The sequence below is a fragment of the Hippocampus comes genome, unplaced genomic scaffold, assembly GCF_001891065.2.
Source record: "Hippocampus comes isolate QL1 unplaced genomic scaffold, H_comes_QL1_v1.1 scaffold237, whole genome shotgun sequence".
Taxonomy (NCBI): Eukaryota; Metazoa; Chordata; class Actinopteri; order Syngnathiformes; family Syngnathidae; genus Hippocampus; species Hippocampus comes.
In genome coordinates, this window is record NW_017806159.1 from 1,281,036 (window position 1) to 1,290,666 (window position 9,631).

A 9,631-nucleotide genomic window follows, 5' to 3' on the forward strand; every position below is an offset into this window, starting at 1 on the left:
TTGTTTGTTTATTCTATTAGTTATTTGGCTCCACCATCACAAATAGCGGCGAACAGCGGTGTTCGCCGCACAATCGGATGTTAGCGCATCAAGCTAACCAGCTAAAGCGTCAACGTCAGCACCGCCCCCCCCCAAAAAAAATAGAAACATGCGTCACGCTACCAAATCATTTCATAGGCACTCCACGATGAGCAAAAGTGACACAAAGAAATGCAAATTGAAGGAAACTAATGCAACCATTACGCACTTGTTTCGCTACGTTAGCATGTTGGCCAAGTGTCTGCACCGATTGGCACGTTTAAAACGTCATTCATGTGTCATTTCATCACATGAGCACACCTGGTGGTTTGCGTGAATATCAATGGACTTTTCTCTTCTTTATTCTTTTTTAATTTATCCTCATCTGCTGGACCATCCAAATTTTAAATCAAATGATATTCCTGCGAATATGTCCATGTTTGCTAAGTTTTTAGCAACCCACAATAATGCAATGATAGCCACTGACCAAAAATGTTGGTGAAATTAACAGTTTAGAAAGGTAAAGCGATAAGTGAAGGAGGCTGCAATACGTTTACTGACTGTAATGCCCTTGCATATGGGAAAAGAGAAACACTTTTTAGATTGTGCAGGTCTACTTACTGTTGTATTGAGTGCTCCTCGGTATCCGTGTGTCTGATTGATCAATTGACTGTGGTTGTGTCGCGTCTTCCCCAGGGTCACAACATCTTCTCCAACCTCTCGTCCACCGAGTACAGCAACCTCATGCAGCTGCTCAAGCAGTCTATTCTGGCCACCGATCTCACACTTTACTTTGAGTATGTGCTACATCGTCATTTTAAAGAACAAAACTGGCGGTTGAGACCATTATATACAGTATTAAAGTATACGAACCTGGTCTTCAACCTGTTCTGGCTTAGTTTGGTTCACAACGCCCCCTTGTGGATCTTGTGTGTCTTACACCTGCTACTTCTCCCCATTCAGGAACAGAACCACGTTCTTTGAACTGGTGAACAAAGGGGAGTATAACTGGAACGTGAAAGCCCACAGAGACATGTGCAGGTGAAATTGCATGATTTAAAAAAAAAACATATATTTTTTTGCTAAAAATTGAAAATAACGCAGACCGTCCTTTCCCCCCTGAGATCCATGATGATGACAGCATGTGATCTCGGCGCTGTCACCAAGCCATGGGAAATATCCCGCAAGGTGAGAGTAATTCAGGCTCGGCTCTTTGATCAAGGGGTCAAAACGTGTTTGTAAACGTTTCTTCGTCTTACCCTTTGCTCCAGGTGGCTGAGTTGGTGACCAGCGAGTTCTTTGAGCAGGGCGACAGGGAACGATCAGAGTTGAAGCTCACACCCGCGGTGAGTGGATCTCGGTGAAAAACTGTCACCCATTCTCAGCCTGCTCACGCTGGCAGTTTTTTTTACCTGAGGGACCCACAGAAACTCGTCGAAGAATTATTTCATTTTTTTTATTGGTGTTTTTGTTATCACTTCCGTTTGAGCTACTGATGCGTTACGAATTCAGCCCCGTCCTGACTGTTTGCTTTGAAGGCCAGCCTCTATTGTCAACCTTTTTTTTCCCAAGACTGCGAATCGACAGACATTTCTCAACGACGACGACAACAGCGTTTCACGCATGTGCAATTAAGCACAATGACTAATCAAGCCAGGCCATATTGCCTGTACTTTAATACAGCGAGTCCCCCACCCTCACCCACCGCCCCCAGCCAAGCTCTTTATGTTAAACTTGTACAGTTTAAAGCGTGGGTGTTGGAAATAAAATATTAACTTCGGCAGTGAGTCGCAGCAACTATCTCTGAAGCGCAGGCTGCGTGAAGCCTCTTAATAAACACTGCCGAAGAGGTGGCGGGCAAAATGAGAAATTATTTGTTGCCGTAAAGCGACTCGCACTGTTGCTTCTGTCCACGTGACAATACGAGAAAGAAACGACTCACTCACTCCTCTGTTTGTTTTTCAGGCCATCTTTGACCGAAACAGAAAAGACGAGTTGCCCGGTCTTCAATTGGAGTGGATTGATGGAATTTGTGCGCCGCTCTATGAGGTAATCTTCCCAAGGCAGCCGTTGCACAAAATTGTTTGTAGCCTAAGCCACGCTGGTCGGGGAAATAAAAGTTAGACAAGACTTAACCCTCCGTCAATCCATTTTTAATGTCCTGTTGCGGGTCATGAATGATTTAGGGCGAGAGGTAGCTTACACCCTGGATTGGTTGCATGCAGGGGCGTTTCTAGAAGCGGGACGATTTCTTTTATGATACATATAACATTTATGTCAACATTAGTCTAAATCTGAAATGTGCAAAATTTTCAGAAGGCTAAAAAGATACACTGAAGATAAGAGCGCTTCATTTTGTTGTCGGCATGTTTGACAGCTAGCCAGTAGGGGGCCCCATTCCCGAATCCCATCTGTCATTGCAGTTTTTCCTTTTTGGTGGGGGGTTGAACCAATTAGTTAACAAGCCGCATGCTCACCTGACAACTCTACAGCGATGTCCAGTAGTATGAGGGGTTTTTTTTTTTTGTTTGGGGAGGGGGGAGGGGCATCGTTGACAGTGTACTACCTGTCTTTCCAACGGGCTAATGTCAGCCATTTCATGGGAACTCCTGCGCGCCGCGCGCGCGCGCACACACACACACACACACACACACACACACACACACACACACACACACACACACACACACACACACACACACACAGAAAAACAGCAGTTTCTAAAAATATTTTTGGAGCCAAGATTTGAACCAAAAATCATCTTGTCTGCATTCTTCTTGTCGGCGTAATTGCCAAGTGTCCTAATACATACTTGTATGTCCATAAAGTGTAAATCCTTCACCTGGTTCTTGATCTGTAGCCCCCCCCCCCCCCCACTCCCACCCCAATGCAAAGCCGTAAAAGCCGTCCATTTAGAACCTTCTTCCACTAACACATCCCTCATTGAATAAAAGCCCTCCAAGGTTGAATGTGGCGCAGACGAGCGGATGCTTTGTGCGCATGCAACGGCAAGAAAAGAAATCGTTCGTGGCCGACGCTGAATTTCTTTTCACCGACAGTTTGTGTTCACGGAGATGGAGCTGCTGTACCATCTGAGCCTGTGAAATTTGAGCTGACATTTAGTACGAGCGCAATCTGTTTGGACTTGGATTTAATGGGCGGATCAGAAGTTGGTAAAATGCTGAGAAGGCACAAATTGAAAGAATCTGAATTAAAGCACGTCATGATTTCTTCCCGTATTGAAACATTGTGATGATTTTGAAATTTCAAGCAATAATTGGTCACTCCAAAAACTCCCAATGGCTTTGCTTTGCGTTGTTAGACCGATATTCTTGTGAGATTTAAATGCCGCCTCACTTTAAATGCCGACTACGAGTACCTGGGCCGAGTTGGATATCAAGAACACCGAATAAATGTTCGTACGGCTTTCCATATCGTTGCGCTTGTCATTTACTGTACTGTAATGTAGCCTTGCAAGTGGGGGCTTTCTCTTTGAGGCTGAATGCAAAGCGGCCTGTGAGAAAATGTGCGTGAGCCAATGACGTCAATGAGCCATGCACCCCCACCCCACCCCCCCACCCTGCTCCCGCTGCGTGGGCGACAGAAGGCGAAGCGAGACTGAGGCAAGATGAGGCGCGCGCGAAGCCATCGCGGTTGGACAGCACCAATCATGTCCGCCGTGCCATTTATTCAATTAGGGGACACGAGTCAGAACTGATCATGTGCATTGTGTCCAAAGCATCAAAGTAAGACGTCGCGGTACCTGCGCGGGGGCGTTCGTTCACCGCCGCGGCGGCAAAGCTGATGTTTGGAGGAGGATGCAGATACGGAGCTCACTATCACGCCGCCGCCAATTAGACGAGAGGAGGGAGAACAGAGGCAGATGCGAGGCAGCGGGGAGGCAATGGTTGGAAGGTCTCTTTCTTGATCGTGTTGATCTCTTTCTCCTGGCGCTGTCTTGATGCTCCATGGAATATTAATCTCCCCCTCCTTATATAACCGTTCTCTCTTCCTATGAGGAATAGTGACACCGCTGCATGGTGGATGTGGACGAGTGAGAAACCCAAGCAGTGGCTCGTGTGTTAGGGACCCGGGCATCCAGAGTGACCTTTCAGCCAGCTCCTAATTGCATCACTGTCACATCGCGCTATCTCCTACAGGGGGAGACAAAGGCAAACAGTTGCCGCGAAGCTACACGAGTGTGCTAACACCAGGTGGAAGTCATTGATCACCACCAAACACTTGGTCCTTTGTCTTTTTGTGGCCTGCGATTGGTTGTCGATCGACCAGTCCAGGGTACGACTCCACAACCCGAATGAGGAGAAGCATAACATAAAGCGTATAGCGGAATGGGTTTCGCATAATAAGCAATTGCCTTTGTGTGTGTGTGTGTGTGTGTGTGTGTGTGTGTGTGTGTGTGTGTGCGCGTGCTGGCAACGCACCTCCGCAGGCTTCAAAGGAGGAGGTTTTCATCGGTTGTGTGAGTGGAGTGCACTTCATATGAAGCAGAGTTAATGGATCCAGTCGACTGGGTGCAGCGTCTGGATCTAGATGAATAATGGGTTGAATAATGTGCTGATGTTCGACTTGGTGCCTTGTACACAGCGGAGCGGACATCAACAGAACACAGAAAGGCAGTCCGCTCTCCGAAGAGTGTAAAAGCAACATTGTGTTGTTTGAATCTCTCCTTTTGCGCACCCTGGAACCTGATGACATGAGAAGATGAAAGAAAGGTTTAATCAGACATCACAGATTTTTGACAAAGTCCTGTGATAGAGTGGCAAAGCTTTTTTTTTTGTCAAGGCAGAGTTTGGCACAGTCAATTAATTGTCACATGCCAGTGATGCGCACAATGCTGTTTCCATGACAACAGCGATCAGGGGAATCAGCAGCCCCACGCAGCAGAGAAAGGACAGGGAGGGTTGGAGGCAACAGCAAGTCAGGCCTCAAGCTGCTTTTTGCCACTCACCTTTGAAGTTTGCTGTCAAACTGAGCATAAAAAAGAGAAATACATGTCTACTTAACCACAAAAACAAAACAAAAAAAACCACACACACACAAAGCATTGTAGACAGGCTAACTACTAGCATCGGTGTCATGGTGTTATAACCCTCCACACAATGGATTTGAATACAAAGGGTGGAGCAACATAAAGACAGCCAAGATGATAATTCTCAGAGTAGGTCTGGGCGAATTAACGGGTTGACAAAGTCAACCACTATTACTGGCTCTCACAAAATTTAGTGGATCCAAATAATTTTTTTTCCCTCGCCTTCTTGGCGATGCACTTCATATGAAGCAGAGTTAATGGATCCAGTCGACTGGGTGCAGCGTCTGGATCTAGATGAATAATGGGTTGAATAATGTGCTGATGTTCGACTTGGTGCCTTGTACACAGCGGAGCGGACATCAACAGAACACAGAAAGGCAGTCCGCTCTCCGAAGAGTGTAAAAGCAACATTGTGTTGTTTGAATCTCTCCTTTTGCGCACCCTGGAACCTGATGACATGAGAAGATGAAAGAAAGGTTTAATCAGACATCACAGATTTTTGACAAAGTCCTGTGATAGAGTGGCAAAGCTTTTTTTTTTGTCAAGGCAGAGTTTGGCACAGTCAATTAATTGTCACATGCCAGTGATGCGCACAATGCTGTTTCCATGACAACAGCGATCAGGGGAATCAGCAGCCCCACGCAGCAGAGAAAGGACAGGGAGGGTTGGAGGCAACAGCAAGTCAGGCCTCAAGCTGCTTTTTGCCACTCACCTTTGAAGTTTGCTGTCAAACTGAGCATAAAAAAGAGAAATACATGTCTACTTAACCACAAAAACAAAACAAAAAAAACCACACACACACAAAGCATTGTAGACAGGCTAACTACTAGCATCGGTGTCATGGTGTTATAACCCTCCACACAATGGATTTGAATACAAAGGGTGGAGCAACATAAAGACAGCCAAGATGATAATTCTCAGAGTAGGTCTGGGCGAATTAACGGGTTGACAAAGTCAACCACTATTACTGGCTCTCACAAAATTTAGTGGATCCAAATAATTTTTTTTCCCTCGCCTTCTTGGCGAGCAGAGAGGGGAGGGTTGAGCAGGTACGCACGGAGGAGCAGGAGGGAGAAATGAGACCCTGTTCCATTGACAAAATTGATTGGAGTTTATTGTCCTACTTTTGTGACGTCTCTTTTGTGTCTCTGTAGACTCTGGTCAAGTTAAATCCCAAACTGAAGCCCATGCTCGACATGATCCAAGCCAACAGGTCCAAATGGGAGGAGTTGAACAACAAGCGGCAACACGACGAGCACAGTGTTTCTGCCCCGGCGAGCCCCTTGGAGCCCGTCGGCTGCAAGGCGTCCAAGACGGGCGGCTCCTCCCCCTGCCGTAGCAGCAGCGCGGACCACGCGGCGGCCTCAACACCGCTGGGTTAGTGAGCTTCTTATTGAGGTCTCTCTTCCTCTTACGGCCTGCGACTTGTGCAGAGGGGGTCTTCAGACCCTCTTGCTCCTCTGAGAAGAGCGGAAAAGCTGCCGGAGGTGTGTGAAGGTTGTCACAGTGGCATGGCGGACTTCTGTCGTGCGGCCATTGCACGAAGACCGAAGAGCGGGCGCCTGCGCGACGGATGTTTTTTGTAAATGTGTACATACTGTCGGCTCCTGAAGAGCGCGTTGCGTTCGAGTGCTGTCACAAAACTGTGGATTGTGGTGTGGCCGTAGAAGGATGATGTGTTGCCGGAGCGGCCCCGCTTGCTCCACTTCCTTCCCTCCTGTGCCTTGTTTGAAACATTCTCCATGAAAAATGCATGGCCTCCTTTGACATGGACATTGTAGAAAATGGCACCCGTGATGGAGTTTTTTTTTTTTTTTTTCTCTTTTAACAATTGTTTTGCCATTTTCCACCACCGCGAGTTGATTTACCATAAAACAGTCAAGATGGTAATGAAAGTCAGACTTTTCACAACAATGTGGCATTTTCCAGTTTGGAAAATGCCACATTTTCCAAACTGGAAATAGATTTTGAAATCCATTTAATATTTCGAGAATATAACACTTGTCACGTGTAACAGCCCAAGATGCTACAAGATGGCGCTAAATCCATAGCTCACAGGAGAAGTCGTCAGTGGCAGTGAATGAAAAGTGAGAATCGGAAACAAAAATGGCAAATTCAAGAAGGCATATCTTTTCCAACCCAATGTTGTTGTGCAAACTCTAACCCAACAGTCGATACCGATAGTTGGGTTATGCAGTCAATGCATTTTGTTTTATATCGTGGTGGGGGCTTGCTTATCTTACCCAACAGATGGATTCATAATTGAATCCAGTGCTGGTAAAATGAACCCAACTTCTGACGCAGATGCCATTCAACCTGCTCATTTAAAAATACACGTACATATATTTTGATTCAAGTTGTTAATATTTAGATTACTTTTATGACACACTGACCTCTGTTGTTGGTAGGGCGTCGCCCGCGCTCCCTCTACTGAGCAGCGGCCACAGTTCCGATCACATCTGTAGAATGTCTCTAAATTAAATTCACAAAAACGTTTATGATTTATGATGATGACGTATAAAGGCAAAATCAGTGGGAGTGGGGGGTGTCCAAATACTTCTGGACTGAACTAAATCTAGACCCAATCTTCCCCAATAATGAAAAAATACACATAAAACACACTGATTCTCTCTCTCTCTCTCTCACACACACACACACACACACACACACACACACACACACACACACACACACACGCAAAATGTGCCTTGGTGAACTTGCTGTGTATTCCTGCTCAAGTAAGCCATTTAATCTCATAGACTGATTTTTGCATTTATTTCTCTGACATTTGGCCTTTTTAACTCCTCACTATTTCTTCTGACTTCTGTCTTTTCACGTCCAAGGATGGCTCTGATTGACTCAGCTTTTGTTGTGGTACTGAAGTACCCAACGGGTCACAAAGCCAGTCTTTACCCTTAAGTAGTAGTTTACGTTGTTGCCTTATGACTTGTGTTGTTTTGTTTTTGTTTGTTTTTGAGTGACCTTGTGCACCTTGCCAGGCATGGTTCTTAATGTGAGATTTTCATTGAAGAACATTTAAGTTGCATGTTTTTAATAACTCGTGTGTTGCATTCCGAGACAACTCTGAGGATGTAGCAAGCGTGGGAGCCTAACGAATACCTCGGATTCCCGGACGAGCGCATGTCTTCAATTGTATTGCATGAGGTTGTGTTGATCATAAATACCACAGTTCTATTTTTCTATCAATCCCTTTCCCCTAATTGTGTCGGGGGGGTTGTTGTTGTTTTTTTGTGGGGTGGGGGCTGGGGGGAAGATGTAAGTTACATGATGTAACGTGTTTCTTCTCTTTGTGTTTTTGGACTTATTTAAATGAAAGAATAAGCCTGGGCATGATGACGCTGTAAGCAATGTTTCTGGATTTCTGTACTAAACTTTGAATAAACATGATGCTGCTACATGGCCTGGATTTGGCTTCCTTGATATGAGACTGCTCACAGTTTCTCTCAGTGACGTGCTGCCCTCGTGTGGGCAAAATTTGACTTGCTCCCGAAAAACTCAATAAAATGTGAATGACAAGCCAAAAAAAATCACGCTGTTCAACAGAAATGTTGAATCAGAGATGGCATTATGTGTCCCAAAATTGGATTTTGACACAAAATGACTTTTTTAGGCACATCGGGTTTTATTTATTTTTTGTTTTTAAGTTTGAGCAAAAAAAGTTTGAGCAAAACAAATTTTACCGTGTGTTGTAATTTACAGCTATGTTGCAGTAAATATAATCCACCTGTTGCTGAACGTAACTCTTCATTTATAAATATTAACAATTTTACAGTAGTATTTTATCAAGGAAAAAAACGACCATGTATAGGAAGGCATTTTTAGCCGAAAAAAAACGACCATGTATAGTAAGGCATTTTTAGCTGAAAAAAACGACCATGTATAGTAAGGCATTTTTTAGCCGAAAAAAACAGCCATGTATAGTAAGGCGTTTTTAGCCAAAAAACGACCATGTATAGTCAGGCGTTTTTAGCCGACAAAAAAGACCTTGTATAGTAAGGCATTTTTAGCCAAAAAACGACCATGTATAGTCAGGCGTTTTTAGCCGAACAAAACGACCATGTATAGTAAGGCGTTTTTAGCTGACAAAAATGACCATGTATAGTAAGGCATTTTTAGCCAAAAAACGACCATGCATTGTAAGGCGTTTTTAGCCGAAAAAAACGACCATGTATAGTAAGGCGTTTTTAGCCAAAAAACGACCATGCATTGTAAGGCGTTTTTAGCCGAAAAAAACGACCATGTAGAGTAAGGCGTTTTTAGCCGAAAAAAACAACCATGTAGAGTAAGGCGTTTTTAGCCAAAAAAACGACCATGTATAGTAAGGCATTTTTAGCCGAAAAAAACGACCATGTATAGAAAAGCGTTTTTAGCCGAAAAAAAACGAACATGTATAGTAAGTCAATTTTAGCCGAAAAAAACGACGATGTATTGTAAGGCATTTTAACCCGAAAACGACCATGTACAGTAATGCGTTTTTAGCCAAAAAACGACCATGTATAGGAAGGAGTTTTCAGCCGAACAAAACGACCATGTATAGTAAGG

The 9,631-nt window shown here is 44.6% G+C and overlaps 1 protein-coding gene across 1 annotated transcript in view; it reads left to right on the plus strand.

The window, feature by feature from the left end:
* Positions 1-6,999, plus strand: part of pde11a (phosphodiesterase 11a) — a 29,807-nt gene extending 22,808 nt beyond the window's left edge. Inside the window, exons 15-20 of the mRNA XM_019895355.1 lie at positions 715-815; positions 982-1,059; positions 1,143-1,206; positions 1,290-1,364; positions 1,984-2,067; positions 6,223-6,999. Of these exons, the coding sequence (XP_019750914.1) occupies positions 715-815; positions 982-1,059; positions 1,143-1,206; positions 1,290-1,364; positions 1,984-2,067; positions 6,223-6,450 (630 nt within the window). The 3' untranslated portion in view covers positions 6,451-6,999. The remainder of the gene's footprint in view (positions 1-714; positions 816-981; positions 1,060-1,142; positions 1,207-1,289; positions 1,365-1,983; positions 2,068-6,222) is intronic.
* Positions 7,000-9,631: the final 2,632 nt, after the last annotated feature.